The 23,692-nt window shown below is 31.8% G+C and overlaps 4 protein-coding genes across 40 annotated transcripts in view; all 4 read left to right on the forward strand.

The window, feature by feature from the left end:
• Window positions 1-733: 733 nt before the first annotated feature.
• Window positions 734-4,047, forward strand: Mnat9 (microtubule-associated Nat9). Its single transcript, XM_080162484.1, has 6 exons — window positions 734-754; window positions 996-1,097; window positions 1,878-1,946; window positions 2,404-2,430; window positions 3,422-3,508; window positions 3,916-4,047. Exons 1-6 carry the CDS (start codon window positions 734-736, stop codon window positions 4,045-4,047), a joined length of 438 nt encoding a protein of 145 aa, XP_080018610.1.
• A 112-nt stretch (window positions 4,048-4,159) lies between these two features.
• Window positions 4,160-13,227, forward strand: PGAP5 (Per1-like protein PGAP5). 15 transcript variants are annotated; one of them, XR_013879600.1, is made up of 14 exons: window positions 4,160-4,356; window positions 5,654-5,738; window positions 6,119-6,180; window positions 6,915-6,999; window positions 8,771-8,854; window positions 9,162-9,229; window positions 9,517-9,560; window positions 9,882-10,010; window positions 10,183-10,256; window positions 10,801-10,918; window positions 11,355-11,488; window positions 11,659-11,860; window positions 12,120-12,940; window positions 13,168-13,227. XR_013879600.1 is itself a non-coding variant. In XM_080160682.1 (13 exons), exons 1-12 carry the CDS (start codon window positions 4,329-4,331, stop codon window positions 11,822-11,824), a joined length of 1,077 nt encoding a protein of 358 aa, XP_080016808.1. In that variant the 5' UTR covers window positions 4,160-4,328; the 3' UTR covers window positions 11,825-11,860; window positions 12,109-13,227. The 15 variants fall into 15 exon arrangements, 8 of the variants coding, with proteins under 8 accessions (XP_080016808.1, XP_080016807.1, XP_080016809.1 ...); XR_013879601.1 differs by having other exon boundaries at window positions 12,148-12,940; XR_013879595.1 differs by having other exon boundaries at window positions 11,659-11,818; window positions 12,148-12,940.
• LOC145318944 (ethanolamine kinase 1-like) lies at window positions 13,227-22,152 on the forward strand. 5 transcript variants are annotated; one of them, XR_013879602.1, is made up of 12 exons: window positions 13,227-13,336; window positions 13,790-13,900; window positions 14,903-14,985; window positions 15,491-15,573; window positions 15,893-15,953; window positions 17,013-17,097; window positions 17,394-17,455; window positions 17,778-17,860; window positions 18,276-18,445; window positions 19,822-19,933; window positions 20,299-20,464; window positions 20,596-22,152. XR_013879602.1 is itself a non-coding variant. In XM_080160687.1 (11 exons), exons 1-11 carry the CDS (start codon window positions 13,227-13,229, stop codon window positions 20,392-20,394), a joined length of 1,056 nt encoding a protein of 351 aa, XP_080016813.1. In that variant the 3' UTR covers window positions 20,395-22,152. The 5 variants fall into 5 exon arrangements, 1 of the variants encoding a protein (XP_080016813.1); XR_013879603.1 differs by having other exon boundaries at window positions 20,612-22,152; XR_013879605.1 differs by having other exon boundaries at window positions 20,299-20,448.
• Window positions 20,396-23,692, forward strand: part of Gos28 (golgi SNAP receptor complex member Gos28) — a 66,161-nt gene continuing 62,864 nt past the window's right edge. For all 19 annotated transcript variants that reach the window (XM_080160688.1, XM_080160708.1, XM_080160689.1 and 16 more), the window contains exon 1: window positions 20,396-22,293. In XM_080160688.1, coding sequence (XP_080016814.1) covers window positions 22,227-22,293 — 67 coding nt within the window. In that variant the 5' untranslated portion in view covers window positions 20,396-22,226. The remainder of the gene's footprint in view (window positions 22,294-23,692) is intronic.

Here is a 23,692-nt window from a genome sequence, read left to right on the forward strand (position 1 = left end):
AAGACCGTAGAAGGAAAGTCCCAAAATGAAATGTGTAATGGTTACTTAGTTCAGTTATTTTAATAAAGTTTACTTTTAAAAAATCAGGTTGATATCTTCAAAAATAAGCTCAGAACTCCTATTCTTAGTTTTAGGGGGTCTCTTGCTCCACAAGCCCCTAGAAGGAAAGTCCAAAAATGAAATGTGTAATGGTTACTTAGTTCAGTTATTTTAATAAAGTTTTCTTTTGAAAAAATCAGGTTGATATCTTCAAAAATAAGCTCAGAACTCCTATTCTTAGTTTTGGGGGGTCTCTTGCTCCACAAGCCCATAGAAGGAAAGTCCCAAAATGAAATGTGTAATGGTTACTAAGTTCAGTTATTTTTAAAAAGTTTTCATTAAAAAAATCAGGTTGATATCTCTAAAAATAAGCTCAGAACTCATATTTTTAGTGTTTTGGGGGGTCTTTTGCTCCACTAGCCCCTAGAAGGAAAGTCCCGAAATTCATTTTTAAAAGTTTTCCGTGTACATCCAGTCATATAAGAGCTTTTACAAAAAGAATTAGGTCGATAACTATAAACACAAACCCACACGTCCCTCCCAAAATTTGATACTGAATTTCATTTCCTATAAGTGTACAAACTTCCCCCCCCCTTATTATGCTTAGTTAAAACCAATGCTTATTTAGATTGTTGGAAAGAATGTAATTCTGGTTCCTTATCAGAAGGAGCATGTAGAAAAATATCACCAGTGGATGAAATCTACTGAACTTCAAGTAAGTTCTAGACTTTTTACGTCATCAGCATCTAGGTCACAGAAAAATAGCATAACACTAGTTCATGTCTTGAATTTAAAAATGAAATAGATTAAAATCAATATGAAGCTTTCCCAAAAAGTAAGATTTAAGTTCTTAGCGAGATATTAACAGACAAGCACACAAAAATATACTAGTTCATATTAAAGGATATCTAATACGTCCTATGAAATATTTGATCTTACAAATTTTGTTTGTCTAGGAATTGACCGGATCCGAACCTTTAACACTGGAGGAGGAGTATGAAATGCAAATATCTTGGAGAGAAGACAAGGACAAGTGTACTTTCATACTTTTAGATAAGGTACAATTTACAAATCTGAGAGGGAACATTAACAAAAGGAATGCTAATTATTATCCTTGAAAGTTAGGTTGAAATCAAGGATTATCTTTTGCAAATGTAAAATATTATTTCTATTTTCTTGATAACAATCACCAATCCAACTGACATTTTTGGTTAATATAATCCTTCAAATGTTTTAGTAGAATGTGATAAAGGGGGGGGGGGCGAAAGTGACACTTTTTGAAACCAAAACTAAAAGTCAAAGGAACTCAACTAAAAAAAGAGTTACAGGTCTGAGATTTTGCATGGCAGTTGCTTTATAGGGGTAAAATATGGAACTGTGAAGAAACGGCGGCGCAACCGCCGAAAACCGCCGTTTCCCGCCGAATTTTTTTTGTCTTTTCTCGGCGGTTTTCGGCGGTTGCGACGCCGTTTCTTCACAGTTCCATATTGTACCCCTATAAAGCAACTGCCATGCAAAATGTCAGACCTGTAACTCTTTTTTTAGTTGAGTTCCTTTGACTTTTAGTTTTGGTTTCAAAAAGTGTCACTTTCGCCCCCCCCCCCCCCCCCTTTATCACATTCTACTAAAACATTTGAAGGATTATATTATTCCAAAATATCTTTAATGAAATAACTTAATTATCGCATATTACAAGCTTAGATATATTTCTTGAAAATCCATGTTAAGGTTCTCTAGTTTTCCAGAATTTACTCTCCTCTTAATATGCTTAGCAGTGTTGATATCCTCATTAAGCAAACAAATATCCTTGCTTGTAAGATAAATATTAAATTGTCAAGGAAAAGGTAGATGAAGGCCTAGATGAAATAGAGTGTATGGTTGGAGATACTAATCTTTTTATTCAACAGGTAATCCTTATATAAAAGTCAGGATATATGTCAGTCTGTACCAAAGGATCTCGCTAACCGCTGAACCGGTATTGTTGGAGGAGAGGTTACCAACACCCTTCCAAGAGAAATCGCCCCGACAAAAAAATGAACCCTTATCAAAAGAAATTCTTAACTTTTTTTTTTATAAATAAAACAGAAAGTAGGTGGGTCAAATTTTTTATCTAAAGTTTTTATTTCATTAAATCGTACCTATGTATTATTTAACTTTTCTTACATTACAAGTGTGAGTAATTATGCTGAAAAAACATTAAAATTAAGTCTTGTCATTAATGATTTTTCATACTTTAACACTGTAATGGAAAATGAGAACTATAGAAAGTTTTGTTTCTTCTATAAATTAAAACTAATCAAGCAGGTTGTTTCAAAAATCTTAATTTACATACACATAGAAAGTTATACATACTCTATTTTTTAGAACGATGACGATGAAACTGTTGCTGAGGTAAATTTTCCTTATAATAAAGTAACAGGGTATCTGTCTGTTTGTCAGTCTGTCTGTGTGTACCGAAGGATCTCGCTAATCACTGAACCGATATGGTTGTCCTTTACATGGTAGCTTCTCATAGGTCCTGAGAAGGTTCAAAACTATTTTGTGGGAGGGTACCACCAACCTCCCGAGTTCCAACAGAAATCGTAAAAAAGAAAAAAATATAACTAGCGGCCGAAAAATTGCTTTTGGTAAATAGCTGATCTTAACATAGGTTGAAAATAGTGGCGTATCAGCCAGAGATTAATATTATAGTATTATTTTTTTGGTCATCATTACCTAATCTTTTCTCCTATTATTAAATAATAGGATGTTAGTTTTTATTTATTAAGCTTTTCTATACTAATAGCGTTCGCGCGTCAAGAATGGTGCTCACCTTTCTTGGGGCATTACAAGCTTGATCCACTCTGAAACACATCAGACCATAAGTATTTGTATTGGATTGCACATTGACATAGACAGCATGATAACATCACAGAAATTATATCTATATGACTTCATAACCAGCATTCTTCTTATTAATCTTCTTATTTGTCTTCAATTAACATATCCCTCTTGATGTCATCATCAATATAAAATCATCTTCTTATCCTAAAATAGTGAGAAGGTTGATTGTCGCCGTCTGTCTGAACGTTAAAAATAGTTAGTATAGAATCTACATTCTACTTATCTATTTCAATCGGGAAACGGTAGCGTAGCGATTCATTAGGTTGAAAATAAGGTCAATGACTCAATACGTTCATTTGATTTCTTATTGATTTGATATTAGTTTTAAATTTTGCTTTGGTGGTTCCTATAATAACAAGGCAAAAATTTTTATAAAAAAAACACTGAAGAATTTGTTGCTTGTTAAGTTTTTAAAAGGTTTTTTTTCTGTAAATGTTACTGTTCGTTTGTTCTTCGCTTTATGGGATGCTGTCATCCTTGTTACTAAAAAAATATTTAGGCAGAGATTATGATAGTAGAGAGTTCTGCCCGTGGAAAAGGATTTGGACAACAAGCTCTTTCTCTCATGATACAGTATGGTGTTCAGGTAACATAGAAACATACTGACGGATTGATTTAGTTGTAGAGCATATGAAAATTATTAAAGGATTAAGTACAGACAGAGGTTAATCTTGAATAGCATGCAGGCAAAATTGTTTTTAAAAGTTTCTAAAAACATTGTTTTTTTTTATGTATGGTCAAACACTTCAATTGAAATTATACAAAATTTCCTTAGTCCATAGTTACAGTATTAGTTTCGATATATTTTTCAATTCTAGGGTGTTTTACACTTCAGTAGTTGAAAAGTGAAAAAATACTACCTATTGGATACAAATTTTGTTTCTACTTTTGTTTACTCTCTTTTTGTCCAGGGTTGCAGAAATATATTAATTGAAAATGAATTTTAATAAATATTTGTTTTATTTGCACCTAATATTTTTTTGTTTTGTTTAGACACTTGGAATAAAGAAATACATTGCCAAGATAAAGTTTGGAAATACGGCCAGCGAAAAATTATTTGAAAAACTGGGATTTACTGTGGAATCAAGGAATGTCAGATTGTTAAATATAGAAAGTCTAAATTGAAGTGTTAGAACAATCCGATTATATCATTGGTTATAAAGTGTACAAATTTTGGGGACTTGAGGGCAGGTTTTTTTTTCAATTAAGTGTAAGTTAAAATCTGACATTTTTAATCAGGAGTAAAGTATTTGAAGAGACCACTTATAATTGGGAGGCAACCAGTGATTCTCAAGATAACATTTTCAAACAAGAATTTGAAATCAAGCAATTTGAAAATACTGAAAATTAGAAACTATTTTGATTGACCGTTGTTAATTGTGATCCTACAAAGTTAATCCATAATCATGAGTTTAAGACTTCAACTCTTTAAAGGTAAGGAATTATTTTTGTATGACTAAAAAAATGTACGCCTATAGTTTGTACCTACAAAAAAACATAAAAATTGTTTTTTTTATATTTTACCAGAGAGGAAGGGGATATTTAACTGTAAATTATTCTGCTCTCCAAAGTTTCATTTCTCTTATTCGATGTCTTAAAACCTTATGGGACTTAAATTAAATCTTGATTAGTTAGTGCAAACCAGAATTAAAAATAGTTTTGATATGAAAGATCTACGTGGAGGTACATATCAATTATCGTCCATAATTATATTTGGAGGGTCACTAATAACTATTTTGTTGAACTTATTGAATGCACTTAATGAACTATCATTTTTACTATTTTTTAAATTGTCTACTATTAGCAACACTTATTATGCTATACAATATCTACTATATGACCCTGTATTATTATAATATTATATTTAGATTGTCTACTATTAGCAACACTTACTATGCTATGTAATATCTACTATGTGACCCTGTATTATTATATAATATTATATTTAGATTGTCTACTATTAGCAACACTTACTATGCTATACAATATCTACTATGTGACCCTGTATTATTATATAATATTATATTTAGGGTGTCTACTATTAGCAACACTTACTATGCTATACAATATCTACTATGTGACCCTGTATTATTATATAATATTATATTTAGATTGTCTACTATTAGCAACACTTACTTACTATGTGACCCTGTATTATTATATAATATTATATTTAGGGTGTCTACTATTAGCAACACTTACTATGCTTTACAATATCTACTATGTGACCCTGTATTATTATATAATATTAAATTTAGGGTGTCTACTATTAGCAACACTTACTATGCTCTCCAATATTTATTAAGTGACCCTGTATTATTATATAATATTATATTTAGATTGTCTACTATTAGCAACACTTACTGTGCTATACAATATCTACTATGTGACCCTGTATTATTATATAATATTATATTTAGGGTGTCTACTATTAGCAACACTTACTGTCCTATACAATATTTACTATGTGACCCTGTATTATTATATAATAATATATATTTAGGGTGTCTACTATTAGCAACACTTACTTACTATGTGACCCTGTATTATTATATAATATTATATTTAGGGTGTCTACTATTAGCAACACTTACTATGCTTTACAATATCTATTATGTGACCCTGTATTATTATATAATATTATATTTAGGGTGTCTACTATTAGCAACGCTTACTATGCTTTACAATATCTATTATGTGACAATGTATTATTATATAATATTATATTTAGGTTGTCTACTATTAGCAACACTTACTGTGCTATACAATGAATTTCTTATCTACTATGTGACCCTTTACTACTGTTCATATCCAAAGTAAGATTTTTTTATTTTCTGTTTATGGATTTTGGAATGGGTGGAGGCAGGGTTGAAAAATGGCCATCTAAAGTAAAATATAATTTGAGATAAAATTATTTTTATATCTTATTACTGTGATGTTATTTCTCTGCTCCCCCCCCCCCTCCCCATTTAAACAAATAAAATTACGTATTACATTTGCCTTTTACTTTATATAAAAACTAGCAGCTTCGCCCCTAGCATCTAGGGGTCGCTTTATTGTAAGAGGTAGATATAGGGCAAAAAAATTGCCGACAATTATTCCAAGGTTAAATCTAAAATTAAAATAGCCTATAAGCATCCCAGACATTTTATATATAAAAGCTAAAAAATCTAAAAATTTTACACCTTTTTTTCAGGGAGCCTGTAAAAAATGAGGGAACCGTAGATGCCATGATCCTTGCTGATACTCATCTTTTAGGTAATGGTTGAATTTTGTTGTCTAAGATCTTAGAAACTGCTGTGCTTCTACCTTTTTTTTGTGTAGATATGATCATTGAACATTATGTCTGTCTTTTTTGGTCAAATTTTCTTTTATCTGCCTTCATATATATATGAGCTTTGCTACTTATGGATGTTATTATCTTTGTTATTGTAGTGTCAGCCTTATATTATTGTTCACTTGGACACATAATTATCACTTGGCCTTATTTCCTAACTTTATCCACCCTTACTTTTTTGTTTTGCTATGGGTGGGTGAACTACAACCATCCACCAATAGAAATGTAAGAGACTATCCCACCCAGCTCTCACCTATAAAACTGAAAGAAATGGATGTAGGATATACGTGGTTATATTTATAGAGGAAAATTTGTCGTCAATGGGGGGTATCGTTATTATAGCCAGCTAGGCTGCCAGCATCACTTTATCATACATAAAAAATCTGGCGCAACATCCAAGTGATAATATAACAATTCTTTCAAAGCTTATTTATTATCTTTTGTTTTGTTTTTCCAGCATGGCTTTAATATACGATGGATTAGAACCGGTTCTCAGCCATACTGAAAAAATCATGTATAGCATAGTATTACAGACATTTTTTTTTACAAATATTAATATAAAAATGAAAAAATTAAGACCAGGTTTGTTGCCCGGGCCACAATATGTCTACAATATGATGCGATAAATAACTACTCTAATTTAGTATATTTCTAGGTTCCAGAAACGGGCATTGGTTTGATAAGCTCCGTAGAGAATGGCAGATGTACAGATCCTTCCAAACTGCAAATACATATTTCAGGTGCGCCATTCTAGTCCGTATTTATTAGAAGCGTCGCGTTAGAATCTAATTCAAAGTAATTTTTTAATCAATAAACAATTAGGTAACTTTTTCATTATTGATGGCAATCCGTCAAATTTTTGGGCCGGATTCGGATTCCGGATTCTTAAAAGAATCCGTCAAAAAAAGTGGCGGATTGCTTGCGGATTCCGGATTCTTAATTTTGGCGGGTTCCGGATTCTAGTTGTATTTTAAAAGCCTTTTTTAAAAAAATGAACGAGGCATGAAAAGCTGTGAAATGAAAATAAATATTTACAAAAAAAACGCAACTTTGGATGCTAGCTACCATTATACCTGTAGTTAAGAAGAAACAATAAAATACTTTTTATGTATATGTCTGCCACATTTTAAATAAGTTTTGTCTGAAAAAAAACTGTTATTTGTATTTTAGCCTACCAATTAAGAATCCGGAATCCGCTATTAAAAAACGGATTCCGGATCCGGATTCCAAAATTTGCCCAAAAATTGGGCGGATTCCGAATCCCGGATCCAAATCCGGATTGCCATCCATATCCTTATAATAAAGTAACAGGATGTTTGTGTGTCTGTGTGTTTGTGTGTTTGTATGTTTGTACCGAAGGATCTCGCTAACCGCTGAACCTATCGGGTTCTCCTTAACAGGGTAGCTTCTCATAGGTCCCGGGAAGGTTTATAACTATTTTCTTGGGGGGTGGGACACCCCCAACCCCCCCAAAAAATGAAAAATCCCCCCCCCCCCCAAAAAAAAAAAAAATTTTAATTTTTTTTAACTAAAATGAAAAATGAGGGGGGGGGGGCACCCCCTCCCCAAAAAAATTTTTTCGCCCCCCCCCCAAAATTTATTTTTACTTTTTCTTTTAAAATCTAAAATAAGAAATTGAATTATTAAATTCAACTCTCTCCTCAAGTGCCCCTAGAGGCCTCTAGGGGCGTAGCCGCTAGTCTATAATACAAAGTAGAACGATGTCTGTCTGTTTGTCTGTCTGTTTGTTTGTAGCGAAGGATATCGCTAACCGCTGAACCGATCGGGTTCTCCTTTACAGGGTAGCTTCTCATATGTCCCGGGAAGGTTTATAACTATTTTCTTGGAGGGTGGGACACCCCGAACCCACCCAAAGAAATTAAAAATACCCCCCCCTTCAAAAATTTTTTTTTATTTTTAAAAACTAAAATTAAAATCGTGGGGTCGACTACCCTGGGCCCGCCCCCCCCAAAAAAAAAAAAATTTCTCCCCTCAAAATTTAAAATAATAAATTTTTTTTATCTAAAATATGAAAAATTGGTTTGATTAAACTTCTAGGGCAAAGCCCCTAGAGGCTAGGGGCGAAGCCGCTAGTTTTTCATAAAGTAGCTCTACTTTACATTAAATACCCTTTGAAAGTCAAAAATACAAAAATTTTAAACAATTGGCGTTGGGTTGATTATAAGATCTCGTTGATCAAGATAGACTTAAATTACAGAAAGGCAAATCTTCATGTACACTGTGTACAGCTGTAAATGAATTAAATACTTATTAATCTTGTTTTCTTTAAAATATATATTTTTTTCAGTTAATGGTAGAAATATTTTTAAACGATGGTTTTTATTGTCGTGTTGTACATGCATACAAATATAAATTTCTTGTCAGTTTTGTCTTGTAGCACTTTTTTAGTTTTAATACTACAAGTGAGACCTCCACAATAAAAAACCCCACTTATTGAAATCTTCCAAGTTTTATTGTTAAATAACTTAGAAGACTTGCTTTTGTGTTTAGTCCCGAGGCTGTGTTTTTCCTGGGTGATATCTTCGACGAGGGGAAGTGGTGCCCCCCTGAAGAATTTCAATACTATGTCAAAAGGTAAAATGATTTTTTAATAATGAAATGTACTTGTATGTTTACAGAAAGATAAATAAAAGGATTGTCAGGTTTTTAATTTTCAGTAGCCTTCTACGGTCACGTCAGGTTTCAGACTATATTTATATTTAAGCTCCGGCCCACTTCATGTAAAATATTTCATATTTAATATTTCATTTTCTACTGCTCGATAGAAAATAGAAATTAAAAAATGTGAAAGAACGATTTTTTATAAATCTCTTGTTTGGTTCGATTTACCAATACAACCTTTCTTTTTTTGTTTGGTTTAGAACTGATTCTAATATTTTAGGTTTAATGATTTGTTTTATGTGAAGAATGAAACAAAAAGATATGCCTTAGCTGGAAACCATGATATTGGTAAGTCCAATTTTTAAAATAATTGCATACACTTTTTATTATTTTTACATTGAAAATATAAAAGGAAAAAGGTATAAAAAACAAGCGAAAAAAATCTAAAATAATATTTAGGGGGAAAATGGAGAGGTCGTCAATTCTACTATATGTTGCCCCCCAACGACGACAGCTGAAAATTAAGTATAGGATTCGTGATTTTTACCCGAATTAATTTCGTTGTTGGTGTAAGCTGGATCAAACCAATTTAGTTTTACCTTGTTTTATATTTGATCATATAAACTTTTTCTTAGGTTTTCATTATGCTGTGACTCCATATCTTCTAGAACGATTTCAGGTAAAAAAATTTATATTGATCTAAACTTTTTAATCAAGAGTGTTTAAACTACTTGGTTTTTTTCTTTTAACCACTGCACCCAGAATCAAAAAAAATCTTCCATGAAAAGCCAGTCAACAGTTAGATTTAGACAATAAACTTAATCATTTCTAGATTATGATATTCTTTGGGATAGGACATAATATTGATCACAACCCCCCTGTCCCCCTTTCCTCATTTGGTGTAAAATCTGTCTTTGTTAGTTGTTAAAGTTTAGAGAAACGTAGAATTGTAAGAATTGCAGTGTTTCCTTTCTCCCTTGAAAATTTTTGAATATTTTAGTCTGCCTACAAGAGTAAGAGTGTAAAGAGGGTGAAGTTGAAGGGACTTGACTTTGTTTTGATCAATAGCATGGCCTTTCATCAGGATGGATGCTTCCTCTGCAAAGAGGCGGAGCAGAGACTTGATAAGGTAGGCGGAGTTGTTGGAATCATGGCGCGAAGCATCAAAAACTATTTTAATATTCAAATGTTTTTTGTTTTTTTTTGTTTTTTTTATGAAGGTGGGGGGGGGGGGAAGGGTTGGTAATATTTCTTTTTGTGGTGGATATAAAAACACACAACAAACAAAATATTAATTTTAGTTAAGTGCCAAGCTGAAGTGTGAGGGTAAAGATTGTGTCAGACCTATTCTTATGTCTCATTTTCCACTCTTCAGGTAATTGGAATTTGTTACTATTAAAGCAGGGAGGGAGGGAATATAGAGCTAATATACTGCACTGGTCCCCGTTAGGTCCCTGTATTAAAGTCAACATTATATTAAAATGATATAATGCACAATTACTAGAGTTTCTAAAAACAATTTGCCACGTTAATTCAATAATAAAAATTGTAAAATTGAGTATATCTAATTTCAAGTTTGATAGAAAACCTGAAATATTCACTTGGATACCATAAAAGAGATACCTAGTCGTGCAATTTCTAAAAAATATTTTCTTGGTCAATTACATTCTAATCCATAAGTTGTTCTGATAGTTTTTTTGTTGATGTTACTATTATAAAAAGTAGAGGTTGTGCCTTCAGCATGTATTTGAAAGGGATAGGCAGTCTAAAACTACCAAAAGACTTTATTTTATAAATAAACCAGCAGTAAGCGAGATTTAAGGGACAAATGAAACAAAAAATATTAATTCATAAAATAGGAAGTGTTAATTATGAGCTTCGCCACTTTTGGATATTGACATCCTTGTTTATTTCTATAGAGATTCAGATGAGATGTGTGATGAATTAGATGAAGCTTCCAGTGAGGAGAAATTTCACAGATTCAAAGAGAAATGGGATGTAATAAGCAATGCTTCCACTCGCCTTCTACTTGATAAGGTTGGTTTGATTAAATAATTGGTACTGACTTTACCACTTTTCTACCTTTGCACTCCTTCACAGGCTAATTAGTTTGAAATTAATAAAAGTTTGTTCAGTGGAGGGGAGGGGGATATTGCTTTGATGTTTTTTTATGCCTAGACTAAACGGAGCTCTAACTTTGTTCATGTCGGGTTAACCCTTCTATGAAATAATGAAAATCTCCATTTTTACAGAGAAGGACTGTACATTATACTGGCTTTAAAAGTTTGATAAATCCCTCTTTATAATTTTGTGGATTCTATTAAATCAAGATTGGATAGGACAAACTAGCAGTTTAAACTTTTTCACCTATAGTTTAATTTACTGTAGGAATTTTATCTATAGTAATTGCGGATGTACTAAGTACTTATCCTTCATTATCTTATCCCGGAAGATCCCTGTATTTTTGTTTAAGGTTGGTCCCCGAGGAATCTTCACTGGGCATACGCACAACGGGTGCACTACCGACCACGGGGGCGGAGTCACTGAATGGACCGTGTCTTCATTTAGCTGGAGGAACAGAAAGAATCCGGCTTTTTTGTTGGCTAGGTAAGCAAAAAAGTATTTGGTCAAATAAAAGATTGGTATTAGACATAAGACTACCTATCAAATTAATTAATTATTCAATTAATGAGAAGTTTCACTGTTAAGTAGAACCATATCTGTACAACGGCCAGACAGACTTTTATGTACGGATAACCTTATATTTAAAATTTTAGGTTCAGTAATTCCAGCATATCCGTATCCAAATGTATGTTACCAGATGAAAACACTGTTATCAACATCTACCTGTTGCTGCTGGCAGCCGTTGTCCTGGCCCTCCTCAGATACCCTTTCTATCACTATTATGTCAACTATGTGAGGGTGAGAAGGAAGACTGTATGATAATGGCTGCAAGGCCCTTGTTGCCGCAGAAATAAAGTATACAGAGCTTAGCTTTCCTTAATCTTGTTTCGGGTCTTTTAGAAAATGCTTGACATCAGTGGCGGGCACAGGGTTTTGACTGACTGGGAGAAATTTAGGGGGGTTAGGCAGGTATATCAAAATTTTATAAATGGGGATTTTATCACTTCCCTCTGCACGCCAATGCATGACATCTTTAAACAGAAACATAAAAAGGCATAATAAAGCCATTTTTTCACAAGACTTGAAATTGTCTATTAATGAAGCTAAACCTAAGAATGATACTATATTCCTGCTCTAATAAGTGTGTCTTTAGAAACAATGTCGATTTTAATCTTCCAACAAATGGCTTCGTGTAACACATACAATTATTAATATTGACATTTATAACTCTTGGCGTGGATAGTCCATTTGCACCATTTCTACTGCCATATCATGTTGAGCACACCAGTTCTCGTCTGATCACATAAGTTAATGTATATTAATATTAAGAAATTGCTACTTTTCCAATCCCTCCTTTTAGAATTAGATGTGATATTCATAACAAAAATGTAATTGCTTTCTTTTTTTTATCATTATTGCATTTGGTTGTTGATTTATTTTGTAATATTTAGAAGACAATAGATTTTCGCTTACAGTAACAAAAAAATCTTTAAAATGTCCATTTTATTAATAATATAAGTAGCTAACCTAACTTTTACATAACTTTAAAATTGTTTTTTTTTTCATCCTTTATATAGACGCAGGTTAATTGATAAATAAATATCAGATTTGAAATATTTCTGTTGCCTTAGAGAACCCATAAGACCAATCTAAAAAATCTTTGAAACCCATTTCTTAAACAACAAGATAATGTTGATATCATACCCCTGTGATATAAATATTTATACAAGACTTTGTATATTAATATTTCATCCTAATAATATTTATAATGTTCAATAGATTTAGAAATAATGGATCGAGTCGGAAATATCAAGGAAGACATGTTTAATAAGTTTAAAAGCCGCTAACAGCTGGACGTACAGGCCATCCTTCGTATTTCCTATTGGATCCACATTTACAATTAAGGATACTTTTTTCATATTATTAAATGTTCAGGTCATAGTAATTAATATGGAGACGTTTTATGAAAAATATCTCATGAAAGCGTATTTTTGGTCAAATTAAGCAAAGGTTAGGAGAGCTCTGCAAGTTAGTTTCCTAAACTAAAGGGGGAGAGGGGTTAAACATACTTAAATTATGCCTCTGGGTTATTATACCCAAAATAATCAAGCATTATACGTAGGATACTTTTTATGAAACGTCCCCTTTCGTTTAAAAATTAGCAAAACCAGCCAAGACCTTTTGATCTCACCTTTTTCTACAAGCTTTGTTGTTATTTCAGATGTGCCTAGGTAAAGAAATGACAGGAATAAAATTTGTAGATGTTTTCATAGATGTCGCAAGTGAAGAAACTATCAAGGATGGAGCTTCTAGTATTCTACAACATATCAGGTTAACTTCTTGATAATTGATATATTAAATAAATTTTGTACAAGGACGACAACATTTGTAAGTGACGAAGCTCAAATTTGATTTCTGTACCAATCCCAATTTACCAAATAAGCGGGCATTTAAAGATGATACGTTATTCTAAAATGTCTTACTTTGTTATAAATCATTTGGGGCCAGAGGATTTTGCCAGGAGGGTGCACCGCACCCTCTTTATGCCGCCACCTTAATTTTGCCAGGGGGTGGATACACCTCCATCCTGCACGCCTCTGGACTCAAATATTGTTTGGAACCAGAGGCTGTAATTTAATTTCGATCTTAAATCAATACTTGTGCACAATGTCTAATCTACTTTCTTAAAACTAATCATGCCTATAACTATTTTTTTCCGAGTTTGTTGTGCTTTGATTTCTCAGCCTCCCTGTCAATTATTCAATTATTTTGATTTATATATAGGCCTGAATGGAGTCTAGATTCTGTTTCTTGGAAGGTTTTTACGGATGGACTAACGAATAAACTTATTGGTGCGTGGCATAATGACAACCGGCAGGATACTGTTCTCTTTAGGTAAGTGACAAAAAGCCAACATGTTGAAATTCAAAATATAGATTAATAGCTTTGACACCCTATTTGTTTAACCTTTAGTTGTTTTACTGCACAAGAAAAAGACTTGACATTATAATGATTTCGTCAAAAAGGCAACCATTGATATACCTATTTATAGTAATTTAGTGTTCCTTACATAACAACAACCAATAAAACAACATTATTCTTATCATTGTATAATTGAAAGTCAGACAAAAGCAAAGTTTTTTTTACATTTAAGGATCTGTTAGTTTATCTGTAACGGATAGCTCTTATTGTTAATTTGGGCATGTTAGAATTGTCATATTGAATTTAAACTTTGGATGCTGATTCTGTTCCAATTAAATAATGTTCAATATGAAGTGCACAGTACTATTTATATCAAAATGATTTTTTTTTATCTATTCTTATGTTTTGTGAATCGTAGATTTTATAGATGATCATATTGTCATTGTTGTCATTAAAATAGAATTTACTCACACCTACAGATTACAAATCCAGCATTTTATGATTGAAACATTCAACATCCCAAAAACATATAGAGAGTGGTTGCTCTCGCATAATTCCGTAAAGTTGTGTGTTTTAAGACTTAAAAAAACAGGAGTAGTCGTAGAACAATAATAATCGCTACACAACTTCCTTTCTTATTGAAAACAAATATATTATTAAAAAAATTAACGATAGGTACCTGAATATCATTTTCAAAAATCGTCAAATTGAAGTCAAATGCTCTGTTTAGTCAAACTGACAAAATTTAACGTTATAATATGCATGTTAGTATAGTAAAATTAGAGCAGATTTTTTGGGATATTAGAGGAATCACCTACAGTGCAGTTTAAGTAACAAGTAACACCCTATGTACATAGTGAATATTAGCGTTCCAATTTTATTTTAAAATATTAAAAGTAAAACACAACTCTACGGAATTATGCGAAAGCAACCACTCTTGTTTTAGTGTCAAAATGCCAATTCTTAAATATTTAGAATCTATGGGGAAGGCACAGATGCAATTATTGATAGAAAGGCAGAAGTCGACAACATGACTAGAGCCCACAGTATTGGGATAGGTAACATAATTTGATATTATTTTAGATGATCTATTTACACCAATGGATGTAGAATATGAATATTATGACAGGGGTAAATTGTCGTATATTTCGGTGCTATTTCCCCTGTCATTTATTAGGGGATGGGGTAAATAGGGGTGGAGGTTGGGTATTGTTATTTTTGTCTGCTACAAGTCTCACTTAATTCTAGTGTAAGATCCAAGTAATAAATTACATCTATTTTTCAACACAAGATGTTTAGTAGTTTACCTCACCCACAGATTGTTTAATGTATGATCTTAAACTAAGTGGGACACAGACAACCAACTTTATGATTGTTTACTTTTCTCAAAATATCCACATTACTCCTGCCACCAATATTTCAATCGTTTTTTTTATTGAGAATTTTTTTTATCTAAGCAGACGAATTCAACAATGAAAGCCTTTTTGTGTACTTTTTGTAATGACTTCCTAATTAGATATAAGTTAACTATGTTTTCAAAACATAAAAGAATTGTATTTCTAGGTAGCCAACTGTATGCCATGTTCAAAAACGGTCTGGCCTACGAATTCATTCATGGAGATATTCTTGATCTTGTTTCTGTTAAGGTGATTCACAAAGAGGGGACACAATCTATGACACGATCCCGTAAACTAAGTGTTTACCTAGTACATTGAGAAAAATAAACAAACAGCCTCCTTATAGGAACTAGGATGCTCAATAAAAATAAATATAAAAACCGTAAAAATGTCTAAAAATGTCTCCTTGAGACCAGATATATAATACCGGAGCTATATGTAGATTTTTAGCTTCGGGCTCGAACCCGACACCTTCCCGACCGGTCCAAAGTTACGCCATTAAATAGCGTCTGTACGAGCTTTCTTTTAAACACTTAGTTTTATAAAGACTAATCTTGTTAATTTTTAGGATGTGCGAATTTATCCAATGATTGCTAAAATGATGGCGAAATTTCATACTGTAGATATCAAGGAAACAAGTAACAAATAAAAAATTTGTTTACACTTTTACGCTTCTGTAGACAATGTAGACAATAATTATTTTTTTTAGTATATGCGATTAATTTTAGATCTGACAAGTCGTCGTTAAAGAATCAAAGAAGCTGCAATTAGATCAGATAAGGGGGGGGGGGGTTTAATGCAACCATCTCGTAATCAATGTATAAATGGCACTTAGAATTCGAATTTTGATCTGAAATTTTGCATGAGTAATCCTTGGTAGGTCTATTTTCCCTAAATCGAACAAAAAGTTGGAAAAGTAGCGGCTAACGGCTGGCGGCTCATCCGTTTAGCCATTTGTTGGGTATTTTCAAGCGAAATCCATCACGAAACCTCTCTCCACATAATGCTCTTTTCCGATCCAAAACGTTTTCAAACTGTTCTAGCCGGTAGTTGCTGGTACTAGAAATCTAAAAAATGTTTTTTTGTATCATTTCACATGATTTAAAGCAAAAATATGTTTCAAAAAGTTTATTTCTACGTAATTTATGACGGATTTCTCCTAAAAATAGCTAAAAAACGGCTAAACGGCTGAGCCGTCAGCCGTTACTTTTTCAACTTTTTTTCGATTTAGGGAAAATAGACCTACCAAGGATTACTCATGCAAAATTTCAGATCAAAATTCGAATTTTAAGTGCCATTTATACATTGATTACGAGATGGTTGCATTAACCCCCCCCCCCCCCTTTAATTGTTATTTTAGTATAAAAGATGTTCATATTTATTTTTATTCTGCATAGTTATTTACTTGGATTCGATTTCTTTGTAGTCTAAAAAAGAAATAGGTACAGATAATAATAAAAAGTTAAATACCTTTCTTTTAAACGAAAGATAATGTAAAGAAAACTTCAGACCAAATGTAAATTCATAGATTTTTTTTCTAAATTAATCACCTACTATTTTTAAAAATTGAATATTAGGTTCAAACTGTTTTAAAATGATCTTAAGTTATCAACCTGTTTATAATTTTCAAGCTCCGCTAGTCACTGAAAATATCCTAAGCTAATCAAATGTAACTTGTTGATGTAAATAGAACGAACCCTGTGGTTTGTGGAATAGGATGTTAAAATTCATATCAATGAGCCCCACTGAACTCAAAGATCCTACCAAGAACGCTAGGAATAAACATGCATTTGTTTTAGCGCTTTTTGAAGCGTAGCTACTCTGTAATTAATAACTGTCCGTTTGTCTATTTTGAGAGGCAATGATTTCCTATAATTTTCCTTTCATCAGCGCAAAACATTCTTTTACTATAACAAAGCTTTCTAGAAAATTATTGAAATTTATATTAGACTTGCCAGTTGCCAGATATTAATGGACGCAAACACGTACATCTGACTTTTTTTTAGTACATAGGATTAATTCTAAGGCAATAAAGAAAGTTATTGAAAAAAATAATGTATGTTCTATGTTAGATTACAAAATGAGTTTCCAAGAAAACACGAGCTAATGCAAGATTATAATATGCTAAAAGGTATAATTACTAATTAAGTAGAAGCATCACAGCTCTTGAAGTCTTATTATGTCTGCAAGTTTAATGGCTAATCAATTAATATCAAATTCCTCTTTTTACCTTAATGTGTATATCGTGCTTTGAGCTCCCCCCCCCCTTCCTTAATTTTATTTTTCTTTAAATTAAGGAGAATGGGTGATTATCAGTGCTATTATGAATGCGCCTCATTGATAACTTCTTATATTTCACTTTTCTCTCTTTTCACCATCGTCCCAGAGATGTTTGGTTGTTGTCATCCTTGTTTTTTTTAAATTCAACTTTTTAATATTTATTTTCCTACTAGGTGCCTTAGAGAGCAGCAGTTCTCCCCTCGTATTCTGTCATAATGATGCCTTACTTGCCAATATTGTCGATCAAAAGAATAGGGTAAGTAAAGTAGAAAAAATAGTAGCATCTAGCGGCTAGATTTGGAACTATTTTTATATCAAATATGAGAGTAGAAATTGGAATGGTAAGGGAGATGAATTATTAGCATGCTGATTTTTGGAATACAGCTGATTCCTATTAAAACAAGGTATAATGTCATAAGCGAACCGTCTCTATAATCAAGTCCTAAAATGTAAGTTTGTCCTCATCAAACAGTATCCTGTATTTACAAAGTTTTGCAAAAATACAATTTTGTTTAGACTCGTGCGTTTATATTCTGCTTTCAGTTTTAACACTCTACTAGTGTTAATATTCGTCTGTTCTACCGTTTTAGGCTTCGCTTTTATGGATGTTGTCAACCTTGTTCGTATTTTAATCAAAGATAGCTTTATGAATGTTTCCATCCTTGTATTAGGTTGTGTTTATTGATATGGAGTATGCCGGCCCTGCTCCCGCGGCTTTTGACATTGCTAATCATTTTGCTGAACATGTGGGTGCTGATGGCGTGTTGGACTATAGAAAATGGCTTCCAAACAAAGAGTTTCAAATGGACTGGATTAAAATATACCTCACTGAATTCAATAGGTAGGGAATTAAAATGTAGGTTATGTTAAAAATGATTTATTTTTAAGAAACATCTATCTAGATTTTTACAAGTAATAGAAAAATCTAGTCATTCATATAAAGATTAGGTTTTCAATATAATATTTTGAGATTTTAATGTTCACACGCATTAAGAAGTTTTAGCGATTCTCATTAAGATTATGTTTTCAACGTATTTTTTCAATGTTTTAAAAGTTTTCAGCGTTTTTCAGTAGGTATTTTCAATGTTTTTTTTCAATGTTTCCTTAAGCGTTTTTTAATGTTCTCAATTAAATTGCAAGAAAAAAATCTTTGAACTGAAAACAATAAAAATCTTTTTATACAGTGTGTTTTTTTTATGAGAACTTTTTTGAAAGCAATTTTACCCCACTTATAGTTATCAGAATTTAATGATTAATGGCTAATTTTCTTCGTTTTTTAATGCAATTAATAGAACACAAAAAAAATATTTCAGTTTTAATTTAAAAAGTACAGTAAAATCTAAAATTCAAAACTTAGGTGTCAACATCTAAAAATGGTTTAACGCATTTTTCTTATACCTAAATCTTCTACCGTTTGCAAGAAAAAATTGGATTTTCTGTAGTCGACTTTGGGGGGCCAGTACTCCCTCCCTTGTTGAGATATAACCTTCAAACTTTGATATGTTCTAGTACATGTCCCCAATAGTATCTGTATACATTTTAAGCTCTATATCTCAACTTTTGAAGCGGTTAGCAGCCATTCTTGCAAATGTAGAATATTTGAGCATAAGAAAAATGCGCTAAAACCATTTTTAGATGTTGACACCTTAGTTTTGAATTTTAGATTTAACTGTACTTTTTAAATAAAAACTGAAATATTTTTTTGGTGTTCTATTAATTGCATTAAAAAACGAAGAAAATAAGCTATTAATCTTAAAATTCTGATAACTATAAGTGGGGTAAAATTGCTTTCAAAAAAGTTCTTATAAAAAAAACACACTGTATATATTATAGAATTACAATTACTGAATATGTATTCGTTTTCATAAACTATTAGTGGAATAGTTACAGTTTTGTGTACATTTAAACAATTTGATAAGCTTTTTGTTAATGTAAAAGATCTTTAGTATAGATGTATATACAGATATCTGCCTCCTCCCCTTTTTCAATGACCTTTTTCGTCTGCTAGCAAATTGTTTTCTGCTACTTCGCTGTGTTAATATTCCCGTTACTAATACTATAGGTTGATTTTCAAAGACCCAATTGAGAGTCGGCACAAGGTCATTGCGATAGAAAGTTACAGTTCTTCTCCTTCTAGTGTTTTACTCTAATGGTGCTGCGCTACTTTAATTTAATTGTCAATGTTAGCTTGAATCTTTACTCCATCCACTTTTCCAGATTGCACGACCGACTTGATCCTAGCTCTGGCGAAGTTGACAACATGTTCAATTCTGTACAAAAATTTATGCTGTGCGCGCATTTGCTGTGGATTGCTTGGGCCTTAATACAGGTTAGGTTGTTTTTTTTTGTGTACAATAATTTTTCATTTGTTAACATGTACTACCTACCGATTATTGTTCTAAAGCTTAACAAAGAACCCTTTTATTTTTTCCTGTCCTCAGTCAGACAACCACCTCCATTATGTCAAATACTGTAAGAGATGAAGGGCTAAAAACGCTCCTCCCCCAACTGTTAAGGGTTAACGTTTTTATACTTAATCTTAAATCAAAATAAATCCGCAGAGAGCTAGGGAAATTAAAACTTAATTAAGTAAAAATTCTAGATTTGGGGGGGAGGAAGTAATTTTTATTTAAGGGGGGGGGGTTATTTCGAAAGCTTTTATTTATGCCATATAATATATGAATGTTTTTCTAGGCTGCGAATTCTTCGATAGATTTCGACTTTGTTGACTACGCCATACAAAGGATGAGTGAGTACAAAAGAGCAAAGAGTTTAGTTCAATTTGATTAGGTCATCAGTTTATGGACAGCTAGGTGTAATTACGATACAGTCAAAGATCAAAATGTATATTTATCGCGACGTATTATAGACAGTTTTCCACGAAAAGGAAAATTAAAAATCATTGGATTAATTCCTATTTTTGGCCTAGAGAGGCCTCTAATTCTATGACTAGTTTTTTCTTTCTTGTGGAAAATTGTTTTTAATTCGAAGCGATAAATATATTTAGAGAACCGGTTTTTATCCAGCGAAAGTTAATCGGATTTGATATTTGGCTAACAAAGCCTGAAAGCTATATCTTTATTTTTTTTCTAACTTAAATCAAAAAATCAAATTATAGATGGGAAAGTGTAACATTTACCCTTATATTGTATACACTATACATATTTAGCTAAATTTGAAAATACAGATTGCATTTTTCTGGAATATTCTAAATGTTTTTTTGATTATTTCATAGATGTGCATAGCCATATTCTTATTATTTTACATTAAAAAATTGGTTGTATTATATTCACTTATTAAGGTTGAACTTACTATTTAGTCTATTTTAGTCATGTTATATAATATTTTATTGTTTTCTTGTAGTTTACATATTATATAAATTTATTGCATTTTTTCAAAAGGAGATTTTTTAATCGTTTTTAAAAGTGCGCATTAATTGATTTGGTTTGATAAAAAATAATTTCGCTAAAAATATGGGTTTTAACAGCTGTTTTGGGGGTTTCTTCTGAAAGAAAAGTATGTTAGAAGCATGAAAGTCAAATGTATATCTGAAATACTGGAAAAGAATTGAATAATTCTTAAGTGTGCAAAAATGTTTAACAACTTAATGCGACACAAACCTAATTTTAGCACATCTTTTTTTTAAAACATCCAATATCTTCTTTGTTTTTGGAAAACGCTTTGTTGTGTTTTAATTATTTTTAACCCTTTATCATCACAAATACTTATTTTACATATCATAATTTTATTAGGTATAAAAAGCTATATTTTATTATTTTTAATGCATGATATTGTTATTAGTCATAAAATTATATTTTTAATAATTTTGTCATTATTTTTTTGGCATTTTGCCCTCATAGCCCATTTATAATAACTATATATACAAATGTTATTTCAATAATATACTGTGATATTTTTATACTTCAAATAATCAGATGATATTTTTAAACAAAACTCTAGAAATTTATCCTTTTTTTAGTCCAATTATGATAATCTTCAGTCTTTTATTATTTTATCTATTAAATTATGTGATTTTGGGACCCTGTTAATATATTTTTTTAGATAAGTAATTTTAAATTTTTTTTATATTTAACTGATTATATTCTAACCATATTCTAATTATATTTATGTATTTTTCATATAAAAGGGAGGGGGATTTTTATACACTTTGAGAAGTGGGGATGTTTTTTTTCAAATCTATCTTAACAGCCCCCTACAGTCTAATTTGAAACGACGACCCCTCTCCTGCTTAAAGTTTCCAAGTACCCAACCCTCTTTAACTTTCTACAGCTTATTGTGATTCTTATTCTGCTATAATTAAGAAGCTACATTATCATTTAAGTTATTCTCCTTCCCTTTTTCTATTACTAACCAAGTCATTATTTTTCCCACTCAAGCATTTTATTTTTATGACTATTATATATTATTACTAATCTGTTGATTTGTTACAAATTTGATTTTGGGACTTCTGAAATAATTTTAAAGATTCTATTTAGATTATATTTTATTATACAGATATTTATATTTGGTTTTTATTTCAGATTGAGTCTTTGTTGTTATTTATCTTAACATTATATATTAATTATATTGTAAAAGATTAGAGATTAAAATGTTAAATTGAAATGAGCTGGGTTGATTTTGATCAAGGGTTCGAGTCTAAGTTTTATACACAGTCAGCCAAAATGACAGGTAAGGCTAGTAAACTAAGTAGGGTTGGCAAGCCGCAATATTTTTTGGCTGGATTCGGATTCTTACAAAAATACGCCCCTAGAAAAGCGGGTTAATCCGTGGATTGCAGATTCTTGTTTTATTTTTGCGGATTTCTGAATTTTGGATAGCGTATTCTAGCAATATTTTTCAAGACCTTTTATAAATAAAAAAATTCTAGAACCTACAGCGGTCATCTTCTAACCCTTACTTAACCTAAACTAACATAAAATAAGCATGAAAAGATACTGTAAAAAAAATATAAATTAAAACTTTGGGCGCTACCCACCACTTTACTTATAGTTAAGAACCAATAAAATACTTTGTAAATAAAATTTTCTAAGTGATACAAGAGTCAAAAAATTCTTTGTAAAAAAATGGACGGATTTCGAATTCGGATTGCCAACCCTACTAGTAAGGGATCCAAGGGAGCATATTCGGAGCTGATAACTATGTATTCGAGTGTAGGCTTCTGACAAAGGTTTCAGGTTTAATGTACGTTTAAATTTTTAGGGGGGTTAGATAGGGGGTTTTAAATTTTATGATGGAATAAACAACACTTATCCCCCCCCCCTTAACGTCTATCTATAATACAAAGTAGCTTGATGTCTGTCTGTCTGTCCGTCCATCTGAAGCTTAAGATCTCGGTAACCACTGAACCGATTGGATTCTAGGATCAAGTCAAGCTGAGTTTGCCAATGGCAACAAGTAAAACAGAGCGTGCCAATATTCCCCCTAGTCAAGTAGAGTATGCCAATATTCCCCCAAGTAAAACATAGTATGCCAATAATTCATCAAGTAAAGCATGGTATGGCAATAGTATATCAAACAAAGCAGATTGACAAAAAAATAAAAAAAGAGATGAATTTAACATATTTTCCGATTTATATTAGGTATAATAATTCAACCTACAAATTTACTACTTTATGTACGTAAAATATATAAACTAGCAGTTGCGTCCCTAGCATCTAGGAGCTCTCTATTCCAAGTAGTAGAAATATTACGAAAATTAGCCTAAGACCATTAAAATTTCAAAATAAAAGATCTCACTAATCGATGGACTGTTATGGTTCTTCTTTCTATGAAGCTTCTTATTGGTCCTTTAAAATACCATGATTTTGTTACAATAGTTTTTCTTTTTAAAACTTAAATGTAAAGGAAATTTTCAGCTCTTTCCCTCCCTCAAATGCCCCTAGAGACATCGAGAGGGGGGGGGGGCGCGGGTGGAGCCGCTATATATATACTTAAATTATTTCAAAATTTTAGGTAAATCATATCTTGACAAGTAAAGCAGAGTATGCCAATATTACGCCAAGTAAAGCAGAGTGTGCCAATATTCCCCCTAGTAAAGTAGAGTATGCCAATATTCCCCCAAGTCAAG

Source organism: Acartia tonsa, chromosome 5 (assembly GCF_053477335.1).
Source record: "Acartia tonsa isolate MP-2025a chromosome 5, ASM5347733v1, whole genome shotgun sequence".
NCBI classification, from domain to species: Eukaryota; Metazoa; Arthropoda; class Copepoda; order Calanoida; family Acartiidae; genus Acartia; species Acartia tonsa.